This window comes from Nilaparvata lugens, chromosome 8 (genome assembly GCF_014356525.2).
Source record: "Nilaparvata lugens isolate BPH chromosome 8, ASM1435652v1, whole genome shotgun sequence".
NCBI lineage: Eukaryota > Metazoa > Arthropoda > Insecta > Hemiptera > Delphacidae > Nilaparvata > Nilaparvata lugens.
Window position 1 is genome coordinate 19,768,670 of NC_052511.1, and position 23,946 is coordinate 19,792,615.

Genomic DNA, 23,946 nt, shown 5'->3' on the forward strand with positions numbered 1-23,946 from the left:
CATTCAACAAAACGGATAGCGCTATCTTTTTCTCGCTTTGCTCTGTTGCCAGATCGTATTTCAACAAAGTATGATTATCAATAATTAATCAACAAAATATTTCATCTCAATTATGAAAATTCATTTTGAAATTATCAAAATATATAATTTTTAGCCTTATAAAATTTAATTGATTATTTTAAACGTGAATGAACAGTTAATATTACATGAATAAACCTGTATCAGCTACCGTCTACAGAAGGCATTGACAAGACAGAGTATCGGCAACATTGTTTTTCTATCTTTCTCCACTGCCATTATAACGTGGACCTCGCTATTAATAGCTTGAAGAATCAGTTCTGACCGTTGATTTGAATATTGCCGCTTAATCTGAAATAGCCTACTCAACTACTTCGCTGCTCTAGATGGCAGTGTTGTACTTTTATTGGAGCATGCGCAGTGCGCAGAACTGTAAGTTTTGTTTTTCGTAGTCAGGTAGTCGCAGTTTTTGGGTTTGTTTCTTCTTCAATTGTTACAAAGTTTAATTTTTGTAATTTTTCTGTAAGTGAAAATGGAAATGGATATAGAAGCATCAAATGAAGATGATATCTGCGAGAATATTGGTTTAGGATGTGCCTTGGAAATGTTTAGTGAATGGAAGGAAGTTTTGAATATGATCAACACTTTGAAATCGGCTTCGAGCTGTCAGGATGTCAACAAAACAGAACAGGCTTATGAAAAGTTCAAATATATTTTAAATCAATATAAAGAACAACCACATTTATTAGACCCATACTTGGATCAAATGTTAGGTGAAATTCTTGACCTGGTTAAAGAAACCAACACTTCAATGGAGCTGAGACATAGGTTATTCAAGTATTTGTTTGTGATTGTAAATGTGAGAGGTTATAAAGTGGTTGTCAGGCATCTTCCGCATGAAGTAAGTATCTAGATTTATTTAAACTCAAATAATTTTCGTAATGCTTGTTATTTTTCTTATCGTAGCTATTTATAACCTTGTTAATGTCTTCAAACACTAGTTTCGTCACTTGTTATATGTAACCACATGTTAGAATATAACCTATTTTAAGCTGTTTTTGTCAGTTTATCCTACTCAAAAAAATTAAATCATACTGATTATGAAATAATATTCCTTACAAGATGTCGCCCAAGCTACTAAACAAATGATGAAGCTATTTCAGTTAGTTGTTGGTAGCCCTATTAAGTCAATTATTGGTCAAGGGCCCCATTAAATATTCAGATGTATTATGGTCATATATATATCTATTAGAATATTTGATAGTGTAGTAAGAATTATATTTGATTTCATAACACGGTTCCAATTCAAAATGAAATCTTTGATAAGAGTTGGTCAAATATCTATGACCACATACACAGTAACAACTATCAATGACAACTGTGTGCCCCAATATACGAAACTGCGTTTTCTTGTTTCTATAGTAGGCCTATGCTTTGTAAGCAAGATAAACATATCTAAAAAACAATTTCACAAAAGATTTTGATTTTTTTTTCTAATTTTAACGCATTTAGACGTTCATGTGAAAAAAATGTAAATTCTTGCTTTTTGTGTAGTTGAGAAGTTGATATTGTGGTAATTATTCATATTGAATGAAAAAGACTAAGAAATTGTCAAAAAACCACAGATTTATTGATACTTAGAAAGACCGGTTTCAGTTATTACAACATTGTCAATCTTCATTGACAATGGTGAGATTCCATTTACCTCCATAGGCCTACCTCCATTGGTTGTCAGAGATTGACAATGGTGTAATAACTGAAACCGATCTTTCTAAGTATCAATAAATCTGTGGTTTTTGACAATTTCTTAGTCTTTTTCATTCAATAAATTCTTGCTGTTTCGGAGGTTTAGTGTGCTGAAGATTCCGGACTCAATATTTGTAAATTTATTTAGTTATATTGTCTTGAATAACAAATCAATTTGTTTTTAGGTTTCTGATTTGGAAGTTGTGTTATCGATGCTCGAATCTCAAAATGAAAAAGATACATTGACTTGGGAAACCCGCTATTGTCTTCTCTTATGGCTCTCCATTATAGTGATGATTCCTTTCCATATGGCTCGGCTTGATAGCGGCAATCAGGAGAAAACTGTGATGGACAGGTTAGTAACATGAGTTAAGTTACAATTAATTATAATTTTTTGAAGTATCTCCAAAACGTATTTGTTAGATCTTATGTCATTTTCACTTGATTCAGTACTAGATAGCTGATATTTTAAGAATTTTCTCTTGTACGATATCAATTCAGCATCATCATCAATAGAATTGAATAGTTCTATCGCTTTAAATATTCATTAGGCTCAGGGGCGAGGCGTGACTTTTTGGCTCAGTCATCACCAGGAACAATTCAGTTGAAAGTTTGAATGAAAGCTGCACCCCCTATCATACTTTAAAGATGATGTTTCATTTTGGACGATTATTTATCGAGAAATATAGTTAAATATAATAATGTTTAGAAATAATAATAATAAATAATGTATAGAAATACATCTAATATAAGATAAGCTTACTATTCAAAATCCTAGAGTTGAAAAGTCTAGAACTTGGCTAAATCTCAAGCTCGGAAACTGGTCCTCAAATTAATTTAAAAAATTGAAATGAAATTCTTCATTCTTTATTGATTCATAGAACATCATCAAAAATGACAGGGAGAGAAAAAATAAGGTAACCTTGTGCTATTCCTCTGCCAAATTTAGATAAGGTTACACACATAGTCCGAAATAGGTTAGGTCTTGTAGTTGTTCACTTCACTAAATTTTCAGTTCTTAAATTATTTTTATTTATTAGTTCGTAATTATTTTTGATAATTACACAACTTATTCGCATGGAAGTAATGTGATATGGGATGTAATCATGCTGGGGGAAACTTGGTTGGGAGACGATACTGTGGGTATTCAATTGGAGGGTTATAGGGCTTTTAAAACGAACAGATGGAGAAACAAGAATGACGGAGTGTTGGTGTATGTGAGGGAGGGAGTGAGTGTGAGTGAATGTAGACAGATGGAGCTGGCCGACGTGTATGGTTTGAGTATCGAATTAACGTATCATGGAAAAAATATAAACCTTCTTACAGTTTATCGTACTCACGACAGTGACCTGGATGACTTTACTAATGCACTTCGCAACTATTACATGAATATCAATAGGAATAAAACTTGTGTTCTTGTGGGTGACATTAACGCTAACATATTGCAGTCAGATAATAAAACTGAAAGATATCTAGACATGATGTTTGAAAATGGATTTATGAGCGGTATTGATAAATATACTAGGGTGCAGGGGAACAGTAAATCATGTATAGACCATGTTTTTATCAGACACGACAACTATAATTGCCTGAAAACAGCGGTTGTAATGACGGATGTGACTGACCATTACAGTATTGCACTAGAAATTACGAAACCAATAATAATCAATTCAGTAAAAAAATACGAAGAATTCATTGACATCATCTGAATTCATCTTTACATGAATTTATAAGCAATTGTGATTGGAGGGCTGTCACTAATGAACAAGAATTAAATTCATCCTGTAACATTTTCTTCTCCATTTTAAAAAACTTAATAGAAAAATCTACAAAAATCAAGAAATTCAGCAATAGGGAGGTAAAACTGAAGCCCTGGATGACGGAAGGTTTAATACGTTCAATTAGAAAACGGGACAATATAAGTAAACAGCTTAGGAACCAGCCCTTCAATCAACAACTTAAAAACTATTATATAAATTACAGAAATAAACTGAATTCATTGATACGGAGAACCAAGACCCACTACTACAAAACAAAAAAATTCAATTCTAAAAATAATCCAAAACTATTCTGGCCGACTGTGAATGAATTGTCTGGTAAAATAAAAAACAAAGACCCCTTTCCACTGGACCAGTACGCGGCAGGAAAGACATATCCGGGGGATAAAAGAATGCATGTAGCTGAAGAATTCAATGAATATTTTTCCAATGTGGGAAGTAACTTAGCTGATAAAATAAACACTATAGGCCCACCGGTAGTAAATGACTCAGATTACGCAGTAGACTCTAGATTGATCCTACACACTATCGACAAGGCTGAGTTACTTAGTTATGTGAATTCCCTGCGCGGCGGTTCGGCTCCTGGGTATGATTGTATTTCTGCTGATATCCTGAAATCCCACTTTCAAAGCCTATCTGATCCACTTCTGCATATCATCAACTTGAGCATCGCTTCGGGCGAGTTTCCTGACGCCCTCAAAATTGCAAAGGTGATTCCATTGTTCAAATCAGGAGACATAACTGAGAGTTCAAACTTTCGTCCAATCAGCCTACTTAGCGTATTTTCCAAAATTCTTGAAAAAGTAATAAAAGACCAATTAACAACATACCTTGAAAGTAATAGATTACTAACTAATTCTCAATATGGTTTTAGAAAATCAAAAAATATTTCAGATGCCCTCTTCGCTATAACCAGAGATGTGAATTTTGCCTTGGGAAGTAATGAAAAATGTGCATTGATATTCTTGGATCTGGCCAAGGCATTCGATTCTGTGGATGGGGAAAAGTTGCTCAAGAAAATGGAACTGATTGGGATAGAGGGAGACTCATTTAATTGGTTTAAATCATATTTCAGTAACCGTAAACAGTTTACTGTTATAAATGGAGGAAATAGCCAGCTGAAACAAGTAGAATATGGGGTAATTCAAGGAAGCACCCTAGGTCCATTATTATTCTTGATTTACGTAAATAACCTTGCAAGATTGAACTTAAATAGCAGGATCTATCTCTTTGCAGATGACGCTGCTGTTCTGGTTAGGGGGCCTGACTGGGAATCCGTACTGATTAGGGCAAAGAGAGACTTGGCGTCATTAAAAACATGGTTTGACCATAATTTATTGACACTCAATGTCAGTAAGACAAAGTTCATGCCGGTCTCCCTGAGAGATGCTAGCGACACCTCAGTTGAAGGGGTCAAACTGCATACATGTGGTAACATTAACAATACCTCTTGTAACTGTGAGTCAATTGCAAGGGTAGACTCTTATAAATATCTAGGTGTGATTATTAATAATAGATTCAACTGGTCTGCACATGTTGCTTATCAGAACAGCAGACTAAGAAAAATGATTTATGTTTTTAGGAAACTTAGAGAATATTTGAACAAGAACGAAATCCTAACAATTTATTACGCATCTGTTCAATCAATTATTGAAGGAGGGATCCTAGCTTATGGAGGAGGATTCAGATCTATTTTGAATCCTCTATTCATTACACAAAAACTGATTCTAAAGGCTGCACTTGGGAGGCGTTGGGACTACTCGACTGAGGCGGTTTTCGCGGAGATGGAGGTACTTGATGTCAGGCAATTATACATTAGAACTTTGGCAACATACAGATTGTAGGACGACATGTCGTTAAGACATCCTTCTGTCATCAAGAGTTTTGAACATAGTTCTGTCAGTTTGAGGTTAGTTAGCGTTCCATTCTTTTCTGTTCTGGTAATTAGTAAAAAAGCAATATCAACGTCTTATTCTTTCAATAATAGTAGAAGAGCAATTGTGTGCTGAAGTGGGAGATTTCGTATCGGAGTCGGTCAAGTGTCGGTGTCGTGTCGTCGCAAATTGTGTGTTTATAAGAAACGGCAATTAAATAAGACTCTGATTGCTAGGACAACTAACCTCTTATCAACTGTTCGTTTACAGTATTCTAGCTCTTGGGAAATACTTTAATCTTTCACTTAATTTCTGTTTGTAATCGAAGAGTCCCTATTGAAACCCTTTGAATTAGTTCTCGAACTTTGAAAATCAATAATTTCTAATTGAGTGATAATTTTAGAGGTAAATTCATATTTAAACTTATGTTGATAATTCTTATTGATTCCAGACTGTTGGATGTTTGCAAAAAATACTTGATGGGAGGTGATTCTTGTAGAATGGCAAGTGCCTATCTTTCTTCGAAGCTATTGACAAGATCTGACGTGAAAGAGGCTCATCTGAAACCATTCCTCGATTGGGCTTGCAGTGTGAGTTATCATTACCAATCTTAAACAGAGCATTGATTTATAAAGTTTTTGAAACTTCAACAATGTTCAAAATAAAGTTCTGAAAAGGCTCCCTTGCAATAGATGCAATGGATACCAAAACTAGTTATATTTCAATTTCATGCGTATAGTGTGTGAGAGCCTTTATCTCACATTATAGGATTTTTCATGATTATAGAATTGTACAACCGTAGTGAGATCCAATTTCTGACTTGAGGCTCTAGTCGTAAACCGATTGTTTGTATTTTGTCGGTAACTTTCGAATACTTTTATAAATGAAGTTCATATTTTCAACCTTTAAAACCCTTGAAGGACTAGTCCGAACTTCGATAAGCAATTATTAAATTCACACATTTTTTTAAAATTACAAAATACTTTCTCATTCTAGAGCCTGGTCAATGAGCAAGGAAGCTGGAAGAGGTTTGGTCCATTGTCAAGTCTTGCCGCCATTTTGAAACATGGCAAGAGAGAAGATCTCCTGCCCTATGCCACTCTACTCTTCACTAGGATAATTGACGCCAAGTGTCGTAATGACAGCTATAGACTTACTCGGAAATACGCTATGAAAATCATTCACCGAATAGGTAAGCCACTAGTATTCAACTCATCTTTACTATAGTCTGTGCAAACCTTAGTTTACAGCATTAGGCCCGGTTGCAAAACAGCCAGTTAAATTTTAACCGTGATTAATTCCACGAGAACCAATCAGAGAAGTCGTTTTTGAAAAGACGGCTTCTCTGATTTGTACTCGTGGAATTAATCACTGTTAAAATTTAACCGGCTGTTGTGCAACCGCTACTTAGTCTTATAGAGTACAACGCTGTCAGATTCCACAGAATCCAGAGAACCTGTGAAATAATTATTGTGTGAGAGAGAGCAAAAAAGAGAGCGTACACCTTTTTGATAGAATCAGAATAAAAACGGCAACTGTGTACTCCTATTATTGAAATAACATTGGTCATTAAGCTCCGGGCTGCAAAATAAGTTTTGCACGGACTATAGTAGGCCTATTACCGTATATTATTGAATTTTCAGTTATAGTGGAGAATACTCCACTCGGGCTTATGCCTAGAGCCGTTCATTTTCAATATCTTCCAAGTTTTTCATCCTATCATGAACTATTAGTGTATCAAGTACTAATCTTTATGAAACACGTTTTCCACTTTTGCAGTAGTAGCCTACTTTTAATTATAATAAAAATATAATGAAATTAAAAGTTCTACAATGAAAGTGAAAGACGTGTTTCTTAATGCTCATCCTTGTTCACAAACCATTGTATTTTTTGTTCTGTTATTCCATGTTTTGTTATGAAATAAATAATTTATCGATTTATTGAATAATGCTAATCTCTGGCAACGGAAACAAGCAGTTGTATATATTTTTGTGATTCTTACTAACAAAGAAACTCTCCACGCTTTGTGCCATTCTCTATGAAAGACATGAAATTCTAAAGCCGTGTCCACACTGAACAAATGTTCGACAAACATGGTTGTTAAAACAGTTTGGGCAAATTTTATTATGTTTGACAAACAATGTTTGCCCGTGGCCAGTGTGGACGCGTCACTAAACAAAATATTATTTGTAAGTGGGTAGAACAGGTTTCATGTTTTAGAGCTGTCAACACTGAAAATGTTTGGAAAAACAGTATTTTTTTGTGTGAAATACAATAATTGTCCAAACTTTTTAAAATTTTTGTCGGTGAGCTCCTCAACAAACATGTTTGCCGAAAATGTTGTGTGTCGAACATTTTTCAGTGTAGACACGGCTTAAGAATCTAAAAATTGTGTCTGGCCCATTTGTGAAATGAATTACTGTAAATATAAATAATGCTAGAAATGAATTTTGTGAAGATATCATTAACAATGAATGTTGTTTGGTTTGAAATCTCAGGACTGACCCTACTGAAACCACGCCTGGCCTCTTGGCGGTACAAACGTGGCTGCCGGCAGATAGTGTTGAACCTGAACGCGGGCGATGCACCGACCAAGAAGGAGCAGACCGCTGATGAGACTACCAGCGACGATGAGGAAGACTTTGATGTGCCAGACGAGATCGAGGAAATAGTTGACGAACTCATCCAGGGCTTGAGTGATCCCGATATTACTATCAGGTTAGTGTGGCGTTGGCTTTTGTCTCTTATCTATACAGAGTGAGTCATATGTATGGGAACCCCTCAATAAGTTGGAGACTGTTGTAGATATAATACTGTTACTTTCAGGATAAATATAAAATATCTGAGTTACAACCCCTCATTTCTTTAAAAACTAACACTTCAATCAGCCGCCATTTTGGATACAAGTATCATAGAACATTGTCTCTTTTCTGTTTATGGCTACTTGTAATATAAAAAGAAATACAAATCCCAGTACAATTTTCAAGAAAATGGCATGAATGTCCGAAACATGTTGTGATAAAATAATTCAAAAAGGGTACTGAGATTTGTATTTCTATTTATATCATAGAACATTTTTATCGATGTCATCTTTAATTGTTTCAAAAAGACCTTTAAAATGATGTACCACACAATGGGTATTTACATTTAAAATATTCTAGTTACAACCCCTAAGTCACCCTCTTATGAGGGGTTGAAATCCAGCTGTACGTCAAAAGGTAGAGTAATCGACCAATAACTTATCCTGAAAGTTACAGTATTATATCTACAACAGTCTCTAACTTATTGAAGGGTTCCTATACAATCATATGACTCACTCTATATACATAATATACTTATTTCATTGGGATAGAATTCAACAGGAGGAGATACTCAGACGATGATTGATGCAACAGATGATGGAGGAGATGTCTGACCAGATTGAGAAAATAGTCTAACTAACTAACTCATCCAGGGCTTGAGTGAACCCGACATTACTATCAGGCTAGTGTGGTGTCGGATTTTTTGTCGTAGTGGTTTATAAATTCATTAAGATTAGTACAAACAGGAGATAACTCTCATTGAGACAGCAGCGTTTTTCTCTATTTCGTCGGCATAAGTGGTACTGTTAGGTACTTTTTATAGTAAATAACCAAATTTATTCAAGTAAAATGTCTAAAAATATTGACACTGAACGGTTAGTAACCGAAGTTCGTCTTCGTGAACCATTGTGGAATCTCGGTCATATATTGTATAAATATCGTGATGCCAAGTTGAAGGCTTGGCAAGAAGTTTGTGAAGCATTTTTTCCAAATTTTCACGAAATTCCACCGTCTGAACAAAAAGATCTAGGTAAGTAAAAACAAAACAAACAAATTACATCTTCATGATTGTCCATTTATTGTGATATGGTACATAAATATTTATCAATCCAGAATATATATATTAAATTATTTTGTCAAGGCATGGCACCCTCTAGAGATATAAAGTAATTTGCAAACTTTTCTCTTAACATGTCTCCTGATCTAATATTATGTATGTGACCATTGTCATAAGTTGGTGGTTGTAATCCTTCAATAATTGTTAACGTAACCTCCATTCTGTAACCATTTCGTTCTCTGATGAAATTGTGTAGAATACAACAAGCTTTGATAATAGTGTTTGAATTTCCCAAAAAAGTGTCCATTGGTCTATGGAATATTTTAAATTTATTACTCATTATGCCAAATGTAGACTCAATATATCTCCTTACATGACTAAGTTCAATATATTCTTTTTGTAATACTTGTTTTGAAATACCAAATACCGCATCACCAATAATCAAATATGGAAATGGTTCAGCTGTATTAGACAATGGTTTAGGGGGAGGAAAACCCATTTCACTATTTTGTAATTTTTGAAATAGGCTAAATCACTATTTTTGAATATGACAGAATCAGAGTTGGTTCCACACGAACCAACATAAATGTTCATAAATAGAACGACAGCCACAATCACAGAATTCACTTCAGCATGAATAATAACATAACTTCTTTTCATTCAACTGATGCTGACAGTCTGGAGTGAATCTCACTACAGCTTCTAGCGATATCTCTCAAGAATATCAAGTGTTCTGTCACATTATTCGAAACAGTCCCATATACTTCATACATTTTTTTCTTTGAAAGGTATATTGTTGGGTATTTGTAGATGAATGAAAGTATTGTATTTGTACTTTGCAGGTGGTCGGCAGCGAAAGGCATCGGACGTATAACGGCTCGCCTGAGTAAGACGTTTGGTGACGACATCGTGGAGTCAGTGTTGGAACTGCTCACTCCTCGCATGTCGGATGCCGCTTGGCATGGTGGCTGTCTCGCTTTGGCCGAACTTGGTTAGTCAAGATTCAGATTATCGTTCAAAGATCAAGGTAGTTAGATATATTTAAAGCGACAATATTGTATTATTGACCGAGCGAAGTGATTTCTAAGATTCAATTCGACGGTTTTGCATTTCTCTTCATGAATTATTTATGTTTATATGTTCTGCATTCACGGCGAAACGCGGCAATAGATTTCCATGAAGTGACGGGCATTTGACAGGTATGTTCCTTTTTGAATTGCGCGTCGATGTAAGGTTTTTTGAAATTTTGCATTGGAAGGATGATATAGAAGGAAAAGGAGCCTTCTACTTTTACGCCAATATTACCGTAAAAATTAGACTATTATTCATCATAAATCAGCTGTGGAGTGGATTATTAATTGCATACATTGACGCATGCAACTGATAACTCAAAGAAACAAAGTATTTTCTCCCGACCTTTCTCTGCTTTCAACTCGGTTAGCTTTTAATGATAGTAGTTGTTTACAACAGAGCCTTGTCGATACACCAACCCAAACAACCATTAGTGGTTTTCACACCGATATCTCGCCGACACGGCAGGACAGGACAGAATTTACTCTGATGAACAGTATGGACAGAGGAAGCTGTGGTTTATAATTGCTACACAGTTCACAGAACTACTAGTATATTAGTTGATACTATTCTACTGTATATGAATATCAGTTACATTCACGTTTCATTCAAGTTGAGAAATTCTTAAATATGAAAGGGATATAGTTCATATTAGAATAAGAAAATTACTTATATTTCATAAAGTAACGTTCATTCAATCTATATTTGTATTATACCTTTAATTACCTTTGGTTCCTAATTATACTTTAGTTCTTAATTAATTTTCTTGAAAGTATAAGGCTGTATTTCCACATATCAGTATCACTGTTCACATCTTCAAATATAGTAAATAAAGTTTTATTTTGTTGAATTCACAAGATAATTATGGTGTACCAATTGTTGATTTTCCAGTTAGTAGAGGTCTTCTGTTACCGTCTAGACTATTAGAGGTTGTTTCCAGAGTTGTTCATACTATCTATAGGATCATATACTATCTATAGTAGTCCTATAGGATACTATCTATAGTTATCCTATAGGATAATACTATCTATAGGAGTTGTTAATACTATCACAATAGGATCATATTCTATAAGTATTTGATTTTTGAGACAATAGATTCAACAATGCGAAATTTGTTGGATGAAGCATACAGTTAAAAATCTGCTTTGTGAAAATATTTTTCAACCGAAAATTTTGTGAAGTGAAGTACTACAAGACTTCATTTCGGACAATGTGTAACCTTATCCAAATCGGAAGAAGGAATAGCACAAGGTTACCTTTTTTTTCTTCCTCAATCATTTTAATAATGCACTTATTGAAAGAATGAATATAATTTTTGAATTTCAAGGTAAGAGAGGTCTTCTGCTACCGTCCAGACTGCCCCAGGTTGTGCCTAGGGTTGTGAATGCGCTGAACTACGATGAGCCGAGAGGCTACCTGACGGTGGGAGCCCATATAAGGGACGCCGCTTGCTATGTGTGCTGGGCGTTTGCCAGGGCCTACGATACCGACGTTTTAAAGCCCTACGTCAACGAGATTGCCAAAGCAATGCTAATTGTTGCTTGCTTTGATCGGGAGGTGAGTGTTCAATAAGTGTTTAGGATGAGGATTTAGTGCTGAGGATTCAGCAAGATTCCTGGGCATAATTTTAGATAGAAACTTGACATTAAATCACTGTGTAGCAAATTATCCACATCACTCTATGGGATAAGAAGAATTAGAAGTATAGCAGATAAAATTATAAAAACTCAACAGATGAATATGTCATTAGAAAAAATCAAAGAATATGAGAAAAAAAGCACTGCAATGATAGCCTATCATTCACTCCTTGATTCTCACATCAGTTTTGTCATAATAGCCTGGGGGAGCGCACCGTACACATACACAGAACAATACTGATCTTACAAAATAAATCAATAAGGAATGTAGAAACAATATAAATAAACATAACACAAGTGGAAATTGCAAATATAGCAAATTACATTTCACAGTTAATATTACAGGTCATTGAATACAATACTGTTTGCTTGAGAAAATTCTTGTCTGTAAACAGGACTGAATTACATTCAGAACACAACTAAAAATGCTTATTAAATAAACTCAAACAAAAATACCTATCTTAATTATGTACAATTATGTTATTATTACACGTTATAATAGAGTTATGTTATATTGGTTTCTTTGTTATTTAATCGATCCAGTCCATTCAATTTCATAACAATTTATTGCTTAATTATTATTATTGAACGAAAATCCAAATTCATTAGCATTTGAATAATAATTGTAATATCTCAGTAATTTCCATCTGTAGACTGGGTGGCCGCTATGGCTTCGTATAAAATGAGCGCTGCTATCCAGAGGTTGTCAGTTTGGTGTAAGGGTAAGCATTCCTGACCGGCAATTAGGAGGTACCGGGTTCGATTCCCGGGCTGACAAATAATATTTGAATAGTAGCGCTCATCGAATTTTCATCTAGCTGTTTACCCTGTTGTCAATATCTGCAGTAGTAGAAGTCTTCCGGGTGATTTACATAGTTTAATTTGGATTTTCGTTTAATAATTATTAATTCATTAGCATTTGAATAATTGCAACATCTCAGTAACTTCCAACTTATTGCTTGTTGCACCAGATCCACTGCAGGAGAGCTGCGTCGGCTGCCTTCCAAGAAAATGTTGGACGACAGGGATCGTTTCCACACGGCATTGATATTCTCACGGAAGCTGACTATTTTGCCGTCGGCCCACGGAGTAATGCCTACCTCAATGTCAGGTAATAGGCTATTTCACTAACAGTAATTATTAAATAAATCTAATAAGAATTTGTTAACCGCTAAATGGGTTCCCATCAATTATTTCGTATTTGAAATTTTTTGGACTACAATGTTACTAAATTCTGAAATATAAATTTTATGCGATTCCCTGTTATGTCTGCCTCGAGTCGATATAAATGTTTTAAAACAGTATCAGGACTAGGATATTAATAACTATTCTAATAAAAAATATCCCTATGGCTTTTTGTTGTTGGGGAGTCATTTACGGACAGTTCTCACCTAGCATGCATATATAACTTGAGTTGTCAATGTGCCTCATGACTTTTATACAATACTTCAGCCGGGACCAACATCTATTTCAATAAAAGTGTTTCGTTTTATCGATTATGAATAATATTGTATCTGTTTTGTCTCTGCTGTTATGTTTGCGAATATAGGCCTACTGGTTAGTTTGTGGCTGCCTTTCCAATTGATGAACGTAAAAAATAGTGTAAAATGCAATTCGATAATATTATTCCAATTTATTTGTTCAAATTGTCGTTGCAGTTACTTCATATCCCAGTATGAAGAGTACACTGTGGCATTGATTGATCACCTAGTTCAGAAGAAACTAGATCATTGGGACATAGCCATCAGAGAACTCAGCAGTAAAGTAAGTTGTTCATCTCCAATAACTATTTCAATTGTATAATTCTCTACTCATCGAAAAGAGGATACTGCTATTGATGATTGAACAGTACCCATTATTAAATTCCATGATGATTTCATTCCATCTACACAATTTCATATTACATTACATTTTTCATATTATATTGGAGAAAAAGATGAATGAGAAAACAGTTGATTCTTGAGTTATGAATAAAAATGGTACACTAAACTGTCCTACAATTTTTTCCTAGTTTGTAGAGTTTTTAAAAAAACATTTTTCATAGTTCAAGTAAGCAGTCATTAGGTCATGTCAGAGGCCCTGAAATTGATCAGTTGCGACCTGAAAACTCTGACACCAGACCTGAGCCAGACAGGTCACTCGATATTATTATTATATAGTTTAAGTGTGATCTAAATTTGAGTTTGCAGGTACGCTAAATCTGACGTAACTTCCGAAAAACGAATACATAAGATTCGTATTTTATGTTGTGACCTATTTGATGAAGCTTCTATATATTCCATTTTGGTAGCTATAGAAGTTTATTTAGTTTAACAGCGTCATTACTTTCACTGGTTTTTTTAATCCGTTGATCTTGTTCTTCACATTCACAGTCGTTTCATTATTCTTGTGATATTTGATTTGCTCTAAGTTCAAATGAAATATAATCTTGAACATTTTGTCATAGGCATTACATAAGCTGACTGATAAAGCTCCAGAATACATGTCGAAAACTGTGGTTTATCAATTGGTGGAGAAAACCAATCAAATTGATTTGAATGCCAGACATGGAGCTGTCATAGCTTTGGGAGAAGTCATCCATGCTCTATCCATTCTGAACATTGCAGTAGGTAAGCTGTTATCATTTTCATCTCTAGAATGCAGTTACAGTAGTTTTTTATTTTTCAAAAAAATTTAGTCCTATGTTATTTATATTTAGATTCACTTCAAACTGTCAGCATTACTATAAATAATATATTAATGTTTCCCATTCATCGAATGCTGAATAACAGCAGTCGTTAGGTCATGTCAGAGGCCCTGAAATTGATAAATTGCGACCTGAAAACTCTGACACTAGACCTGGGCCAGCCTGGTCACTCGATATTATTATTATTATTATCGAATACTGACAGTTCTAGAAACATTTTATCCTATACGAGCAATTTCTGTTTATATATTTAGATGTTTATGTTTGTATGTAAGTTTGTCAGTGATTAGAGTGATCCGATGCCGTTTGTGGGACATTCTTAAAGAGAGAGGATACCCTCTACACCTGGTGAATGTGATTAAATCGCTCTACAATAAAACGCAAATAGTAATCAATACAGGTAAAGATCGACTAGACGAAATGATTATAAATCAAGGAGTTAGACAAGGGTGCAGCTTATCACCCACTTTATTTAATATTTATGTGGACCACATTTTCAGAAAATGGAAATGTAGAGTAGCTTTAGGAATTAAACTAACAAATGACGAGTACCTGAATGCATTACTGTTTGCTGATGACTTGTGGATTATTCAAGACAGTGAAAATGACCTCCAAAAATCAGTTTATGTTCTTAACGAAATTTGTAAAGAGTACAGTTTTAAAATATCAATAGACAAGACAAAAATTATGGCTTTCACAGATAAACATCCAACCCGGTCAAAAATTGTGATTGACAACAAAGTTCTGGAACAAGTGTCGAAATATACATATTTAGGATGCGACATCAGTTATAGTGAAGATTTGGATATCGAGAAAAAGATTGGAAAATTTCAAGTGGTATGTGGCAATATTAGCAGAACCTTGGGGAAGCAAGCACGGAGAGAAACTATAATGAAATTTTATAGAATAATGGCTGCTCCAGTCCTCCTCTACGGAAGCGAGTCGTGGGTTACAACTAAACCGCTAGAGAGTAGAGTGCAGGCGGCAGAGATGCGATTCCTCCGGAGAACCAAGGGCTGCGATAGAAGGGACCACATCAGAAACGATTATATCCGAACAGAGCTAGGAATTTACAGCTTGTTGGAAAAAGTCACACAATACCGGAAGCAGTGGAAAGACCATGTGGAAAGAATGCCGGCAGAAAGGCTTCCTCTACAGATATTGAACTATAAACCGGCAGGGAAAAGATCTATTGGTAGGCCACGGAAGAGATGGCAATAAATACACTACTTGTATAAATTATAGCGTAATTTTGTAATTGAAATATAGATATTAATAAGCTGTTTGTAAGTCGGAACAGGCATTAACCTAATCCTTGTACGTAAGATGATGATGATGATGTTTGTATGTCACCGGATCCTGAAAACGGCTCTAACGATTCTCACGAAATTCAGAACACAGTAGGTTTATAATATAAAAAATCGATTGCACTCGGTCTTCTCTCTGGGAAAACTTGCTGAAGGACATTAAAAGTATAATTATTATTCATCCTTGGAAAAACAGCTGATAATTTCGTCGTCTGTTGATGATGGAAGTGAGTAAGCGAGTGCATGTGTGTGGGACTGATACAATATTATGACTCAGATGTTGAACTTTTGTAATCATTCAATCAAGTGCCGGTTGTACATAAGCCGTTTAAATTTTAATCCTGATTAATTCCAGTATAACCAATCAGAGAAGCCATCTTCTTGAAATGGTCTTCTATGATTTGGTAGGCTACATGTGAAATTAATCAGGATTAAAATTTAACCGGCTTTTGTGTCACCGGGCCTTTGTAAGAGAAATTTTTGCATTCTTCTAAGAATTAATCTCAATCCACTGTGATTAGGTAGAACCTTTCTGTATCAACTATAAATATATTATAATTTCTTCTTTAGTAATAAATTGCTTATGCTTTGTACTCCAGAGTGAAGCTTGGTCCCCCGATATTAAACATTAAATTTATTATCAGCATAATAGGTTTATGCTTAGTTAGGCTATAATGCTGTAAATACTGAATTTTAATTTTTTTGCTGTCTATAACATGTATCATGTTTTTTGAGAAAATGAACAGATTCATTTGATTTGATTTGACAGTTCGAAGAGAATATCTTTATAGACTAATTAATTGAAAACAAATTTATACTAGATAGCGTGTAAACTACACGTTCACTATATGGTAATTTACTTGCAATTTATTACTAAATAGAAAAAATGAAAATGGAGGAGGAAGAATCGAACATCAGCTACAAATGGAATTTCAAATTAATACCAATATGCCAACTGAAGTAGACCTTCTGATAATCCTCAGCCCAAGTGACAGAAGTTCAGGCTGATAACGAACAATATTCTCTGTTTATATTTTTTTGTTTTTTCTTATTATTAATAATTATGTTCGTTAAACTTATCACACAAAGATTTTCTGTGTAAATAACATTCAAGTATTATTTTTTTAAGATGGCGTTATTTTGGAAGCAGTAAAAAATCTTATAAAAGTTTACAACGACAGGAATTTCTTTATGGGATTGAGTGGCGAACTGATGAAGCTGGCTTTCTGTCACCTCATTCAGAAGTGCTCGATGGCGAAAATTGAGTTCAATGAGCCACTAGTCATTGGTGAGTTACAACCTGTCATTCAAAGATATGTGTTCATTGTTTAAGGAAATCTGAGTTCATTGAATGTGATTTCAATAATAGTACTACAATTCTTTGAAACAATATATCAGCTGCAACTGAAAGCTACCTATATCAGAAAATAGGTACAGTATCATATATATTTAATTTTGAAATAATCAAATAATTGACCGAAGCGAAGCTGAGGTCTTAGTTTCAACTCGATCGGCTTTCGTCTGTTTGTTTGTTTGTACCGCAGTTACAGTCGCAGTTATTGTCCGATTTGGATGAAATTTGGTATGAAAGTTCTTTGAAACAAAGCGCAGAAACGTATGTGTAACGATTTTTTTATAAAACCTCTGGTTTTTTTGTAATATTTAAAAAACCAAACCAACCTCAATACATGGTGGGCGAGTCGGTTAAACCGTGGTCTGTCACTCTGTGGGACCCAGGTTCAATTCTCGTTCCTGCCAGATTTTTTTGCAGATAATACTAATATTGTTTTATCTTATTCTAAAAATATATCATTATAAAATAGATTATTATTATGAGATAGAATAATTAAATTGAATCATATTATTATTATTATTAAATTGATTTAACAAATTATTGGATAAATTATTTTAAAAAAATCTTTATTGTATTGGAGTCCAATACTGCAGTTGTAGAGAAAAAAATGTGTATGTAAAGGTATAAAGGTAATTTTTCTTCCTTTTTGTGTTGTTGAGAAGTTGATATTGTGGTAATTATTAACATTAAATTAAAAAGACCAAGAAATTGTCAAAAAACCACAGATTTATTGATACTTAGAAATACCGGTTTCGGTAATTACACCATTGTCAATCACTGATAAACTCTGATAATGACCGAAACCGGTCTTTCTGAGTATCAATAAATCTGTGTTTTTTGACAATTTCTTAGTCTTTTTCATTTAAAAGGTATGTATTTGATTTAAAAGTACTCCTTGATAAGTCCGGTGTCCCTGGAAACAGTGTCTCTAGCACTTTCAATGGAGAAAATAATAGATGACAATCATGGCTAAATCTTCACAATATACTGTACTTACTGTACTGGCCCTTTTCATCAGATTGATAGTTGTATTCATGAGCGAGGTGTACTGTTCGCAGAACTACTAGTACGAAATATTGTCATGTTGAAGCATGAACCCAACCCTTAACCTTTCCTCTATCTAACTTCTCACTAATCCCTAACTTAATGTGCAACGGTGTAGATCGAGTGTTATTTAGCATGTATTCTTTCTTGCCTTATAAAGTATAAAATAGTCAGTAAATCTCATTGGCGAACAAACTCGATCTGCCTGACAAATGGTTTAAAAATATGTGTTGAAAATTTGAAGTTAATTGATAAAACCATTTCAAAGTTATCGTCGAGCACCCACTGACAACGACTCGTAGTCCAGTCACTATATACATTGGTGCTTGTAATGAATATTTAGTTCTGATTTTTCAAATATTATTATTTAGGTACATGAGAGAAGTCAAGAACAAATTTTTCATGCAAAATTTGCTTGTGCTACAGAGTGGTCCAAAAACCTCAAATTTTCGGTTCATTTTCTAGTTTTCAGCTATTAATCGGACAGAAAAATTTGCTCTTGCCTTTTTTTCTAGATTATAAAATTCTGAATAAAAAAAATGAGATCATTCGGAACTCTCTATCTAATGAGCACTTAGTTATAAATTTTCAAAAATGAGTAAAATTTTAAATAATATATTAAAAAATCAGAACTACAATATACATTGCAAGCGCACCACCTTTTCATGTCTATATTGACTTTTCATGTCTATCGAGCCTCAAGTCAAATGTAAAACCTAGCTACTACTTTTACCACTCATTGACTCTACGGCCCTAGAAGAGCCTTGACCTCCTCCACAAGCCTCCTCTATGCCGCTCTGTCCTGTGTTCGCTGTCTCCACCTTTTTTTACGCTCAAGGATTGAAGGTCTCTGCCTCTAGGTCCTCCACTCAACTCTTCCGTGGTCGACCTTCGTTTCCGTTGTCCACCCGGTTGCTGATATAGAAACGGGTTATCGGTATCCGTTCCACATGGCCCAACGAATTATGGCTCTTCTCATTTCTGTAACAATGCTTGGTTGCCATTACAGATTATAGAACTAAGCTACGCTCGCTCGTTCAATAATAATCTTTTTACATGCTGGTTCAAAATTCTGTTCCCAGGCATTGTTAGGCTGGCCACTAAGGCCGGCTGGAGACGAACCAATATCGCATGTGGGATGTGGGAGCTACTATTTTCCTTCTGTGGTACCACAAACGCAGCACATATTGAATGCATTGGCAAGCATGGCAGTGGCACTGATACTTCCACATGTCATTGCGCGCTGTGGTAGCGATTATTTTCCTTGCGATTGTGGTACCACTGGTTTGATCACCTCGCATTCCCTAGCTTCTGTACCACAATCGCGCTAATGAGCGTTTTCTCAAATGTAGTGTGAAAGACTCTGCGTTTGTCGTATTGTTCTGTGGTATGTCGGTCCCACATCCCATCCCACATGCGATAGTGGTTCGTCTGCTACCGGCCTAACGGTAGGACATGCATCTCGTCATACATTATTATAATAATAATACTGAGGGTGATGTCCACATAAGCTCTTAGGCTTGTGCGTGGGTGATGAGTGAGAGGGATGTTGCTGAGAGATGACGACTACTGTTGTCCCGTCGGGACCAACGGGTTATCGTCTCCTCCGATAGAAGGGGTGGCCATATCTATGTGATTGTGCTGTGGTCAAAAACTGACATTGTTGTGTCATCACAGCGAAAGGCTTCGAGCAAAATTTATTTAAAAAAAAGTTAGTTCTCGTGGAATTTTAAAAAAATAGCAAATTTGTACGTTAAAAAAGTGCAGATTTGTGAAATGGTTCATTAACAATATATATACCTAATAATAATACAATTATTTCGTTCAAACTAAAAAATGCAGAATTGTATTTAATTTTGGAATAAAAATCGAATTTGAATGTTTGATGTGTTTCAGAGCAATGGCGCATGCTATTGGACGAGTGCCTGTGCCACGAGGTGGCGAACGTTCGTGCGAAAGCGGTCGAGGCGCTGCCTGCTCTCTGTACGCAGTACTACCGGCGGCCGACAGATGGCGCTGTCTGCAGGGAGCAGCAGATGCAGATGGTTGACAAGTACACCAAGCAGCTGGCGAACAGTGTGCAGGTCGTCAGGATGGGCTATGCGCTGGCCTTAGGTCAGTGCAGTGCAATACACATACTAGGGTCATTTTTTCAACCTCCAATCACATATCATAAGACACAGACAAGCGTTAGGAGGGTGATTTTCACAAAACTTTACAGCTTGTAATCCCCACCAAATCACCTGCGATCGGTGTGGCCAGATCGTCAATCTTTGTCGAGCTATAGACCCACAAACATGGCCGCCTCACTTGAGTCTGCCACCAAGTGATAGTCTCGTAGCGTTATTTGTTTTTGTGAAATGCAAGCAAAAGGCAATAGTTCTGCATAAATGTAACGAAAAGTTATTAAAGTTCACGCAGGAAACGGTATAAGTGATGATACTGTGCGTGAATGGTTTGAGAAAGTTAAAGACGTCAGTCCAAATTACTTCCGAAATCGTTGTTATGCATGAGATCTGAGACTCACAGTACTGTTACAAGTTACAACCAAACGGCTTCTGTAACAATTCAAATTGGATGATTTTTATAAATTTTGTGACCTACTATATGTAACCTTATCTAAATTTGGGTGAGGAATAACACAAGGTTACCTTAGTTTTCCCTCCCTACCATTTTTGATGATGTACTTATTGTATGAATCAATAAAGAATAAAGAACCCACCATACAAACCTGACTTGGCCACTATAGTCTGTGTAAAATAAGTTGAGGCTTGGCCCTCCGAAGAAATTACAAGGTTGCCAATTCGTGTAAAATTTCAACTTTCTCAAATTTCCAATTCAACGTCAGAATTGGATGTAGAATATCATCCCCGATGTCCTAGTAGTGCTGAAAAAGATTCAGGGTTGAAGGATTAAAAGGAATTTTAACTTTTATGATGAAATTGGAAACATCGCGAAAATTGGTTTTTCTTTTGAATATCACTTCTCTCAGAATCATGGGGCGTCGTAATGCGTAATAATTTTATATCAAATTAACGTGGAGAATGTGTCCTTTCTATTGGTGTCTTGATAATTTTTATCCGACCTATAGTTATGTTTTAATTAATGATTATGTTTTCAATGTCGAGATATTTCGAGCAGAAAACATGAAATTTTCGACAAACTGGAAACTTTTTTGTTACAAAAGATAAGTGGGTGGCGAAAGCGAGAAAGTTTCTCATAAATAATTGAAATAATTTTTTCAATTGTCATAAGTAGTCGGAAGATCGTATTTTGGTCTCCAAGGAATTTTAAAGTTAGGAGAGCGGCTGCATGTTTAAAATATTCGCAAGGAATTCAAAAATATAAGTGAGACTGCGAGTATCAACATGGATAGAGAAACAAACATGGATAGGTCGTTTAGCACACCGAATAAGATGAAAAGAATTAAACCCGTTATTGACTTGGATGATTTTGACCGATGTCTTCGTCGATTAATTCACGAAATTCATGTGAAAGAAAAACGTCTTCTAACGGATGAACTGATTAGAAAAGCCATGGTTGAGAAAATGGATTTCAAAGGGAAAAGGAAGAGTATAAGAAAAAATTTGAGAGTCTCAATTACATACGCAATATGTTGATTGTTAACTATTCCGAATCAAGCTTTGAAACCCCAATATAATCAGAAAGATTCTTCCGGTTCCCCCGGAAGGATTTAATTCATGAGGTTGATTAATGCCAAACATATAATATTAGAAGGAAAAAAATATTTTTTATTTTGATCACTAAATGCAATAATTTATTTATTTATTTTATTCAGAAAGAAAATTACGATAAAATGTTCTAGTCATTGTTTCAGAAAATACCTATCATCTAATACTGAGATATTACTGTAGGTTCCCTGCCCGCGTTCATGCTGAAGGGATGTCTGAAGAGTGTGATACTCGGCCTGGTGGAATGCACCAAGATCACAGAGCTGAGCGCCAAGTGGGCCGAGTCCAGGCGAGACGCCATCAGATCTCTCACTGAAATATGCAGTACCGTTGGAGTCGGTCCAGGAGGTCAGTTCAAAAATTGTAGATTAAAACATTTTTTAATGCAAAAAGAAAAAAAAATCTACAAGAAGCTTTCAGAACATTTTTTTCTAATTTGTTTCCCAAGGGTGATGCCCACACGGGCTATTGACTTGTGCGTTGGCAATGAGACGGATGATGATTAGTCATATTTTTATCCAACTATTTTCAATCATAATAAAAAAATGTAGATTATCCTTTAATCTTTAACAGTAGTTGATCACTAACTTAGAACAGAAGAGTGATGCCCACACAAGCTATTGGCTTGTGGGTGGGCAATATTATAGCCTATATGATTAATTATATGACATTAAGTATATGATTTTTATTTGTCTATCTGTATTGTACTGGTCTGGATTATATTATAAATAGCTGTATTAATTCTAAAATCATGTTAAAATATTGGTAAGAAATGTTTTGAACTCGTGCTAGAGCACAAGATTTCTTTTTCTAGCCACGCCAATTATTTAACTACAAATTATTTATTCATTTTCATGTAAAACTGTTGTTAATTGGTAAATAAAATTTGATTTGATATAATTTGATTTGTGTCTAATAAGATCAGTGTAGAAGCAACTGAATCATGCATTCTTTTTTCAAACTAGTCTACAGTTTAGATCGAATCTTCTTGAAAAATTTCATTGCACAATATCATGTTTAATGTAGCAGTACAGTGGCTTTTAAGCTATTTTTGGTCAATCTCCGGCCACTTTTATATTTGCAAGTCCACATATTATTATTCAGTCACTATCTATTTGAAATCTCAATCAAATACATATTTATGCTAATTTTCACTTGTTATGCAGGTGTCATGAAACCCTTATGGGACCATTACACTGTGATATGTATGATCGTTAATAGTCATCAAATATTTGATAGTCTAATTACGAGTCAAAATAATATCCTAATAGGGAATCAAATCTCCAATTACATTTGGTTGAATATCTTTCCACTAGCTATTATTCATACATATGATTGTGTAATGGGTCCTATAAAATAAGGTATCTTTGAAATACCTTAGCTACTTGTTTTGTTCACCATTAGCATTCGATGATTCCCATCCAGTTTTTTGTTTGAAGATGAGAACGAGTCTTGCAGACCTCTGGTGCGTAATCTGATGGAATGCTTCTTGGAAGGATTGGAGGAGTACACCTTGGATAGCAGAGGAGATGTAGGCTCTTGGGTTCGGGAAGCATCCATGACTGGTCTTAGCGTGAGTTCAATGTTCAAATACTATGAATTGGATACTAAAATTATTGGCCCGCTTGCAAATTTCAGTTTTTCTATCTTTATAACCGATCATCTTTGATTTTTACAAATGTGTATTTTTTCCACTTAGCGTTTGCACGTTCGCATACCAAATGCAGTCGTAGTTGAAGCAGGATTTGAACACAACAGTGAACAGTGAAAATTTAATTTCTCCAAGTTCTAAATGAACTATTCCCACTTAGCCCACTCATTCCCACTGAGTGTGAATAATACCATTACAATGTATAAGAATTATATTTTCACTGTTCGCAG

The 23,946-nt window shown here is 35.1% G+C and overlaps 1 protein-coding gene across 1 annotated transcript in view; it reads left to right on the forward strand.

Annotated features, from left to right (window-relative positions):
* Positions 1 to 452: 452 nt before the first annotated feature.
* LOC111044540 (tubulin-specific chaperone D) overlaps positions 453 to 23,946 on the forward strand; it is a 42,987-nt gene continuing 19,493 nt past the window's right edge. The window contains exons 1-14 of the mRNA XM_022329717.2: positions 453 to 919; positions 1,950 to 2,119; positions 5,868 to 6,006; positions 6,413 to 6,608; positions 7,915 to 8,134; positions 10,117 to 10,265; positions 11,673 to 11,902; positions 12,954 to 13,093; positions 13,641 to 13,746; positions 14,429 to 14,591; positions 17,105 to 17,263; positions 20,270 to 20,488; positions 22,249 to 22,413; positions 23,505 to 23,638. Of these exons, the coding sequence (XP_022185409.2) occupies positions 551 to 919; positions 1,950 to 2,119; positions 5,868 to 6,006; positions 6,413 to 6,608; positions 7,915 to 8,134; positions 10,117 to 10,265; positions 11,673 to 11,902; positions 12,954 to 13,093; positions 13,641 to 13,746; positions 14,429 to 14,591; positions 17,105 to 17,263; positions 20,270 to 20,488; positions 22,249 to 22,413; positions 23,505 to 23,638 (2,559 nt within the window). The 5' untranslated portion in view covers positions 453 to 550. The remainder of the gene's footprint in view (positions 920 to 1,949; positions 2,120 to 5,867; positions 6,007 to 6,412; positions 6,609 to 7,914; positions 8,135 to 10,116; positions 10,266 to 11,672; positions 11,903 to 12,953; positions 13,094 to 13,640; positions 13,747 to 14,428; positions 14,592 to 17,104; positions 17,264 to 20,269; positions 20,489 to 22,248; positions 22,414 to 23,504; positions 23,639 to 23,946) is intronic.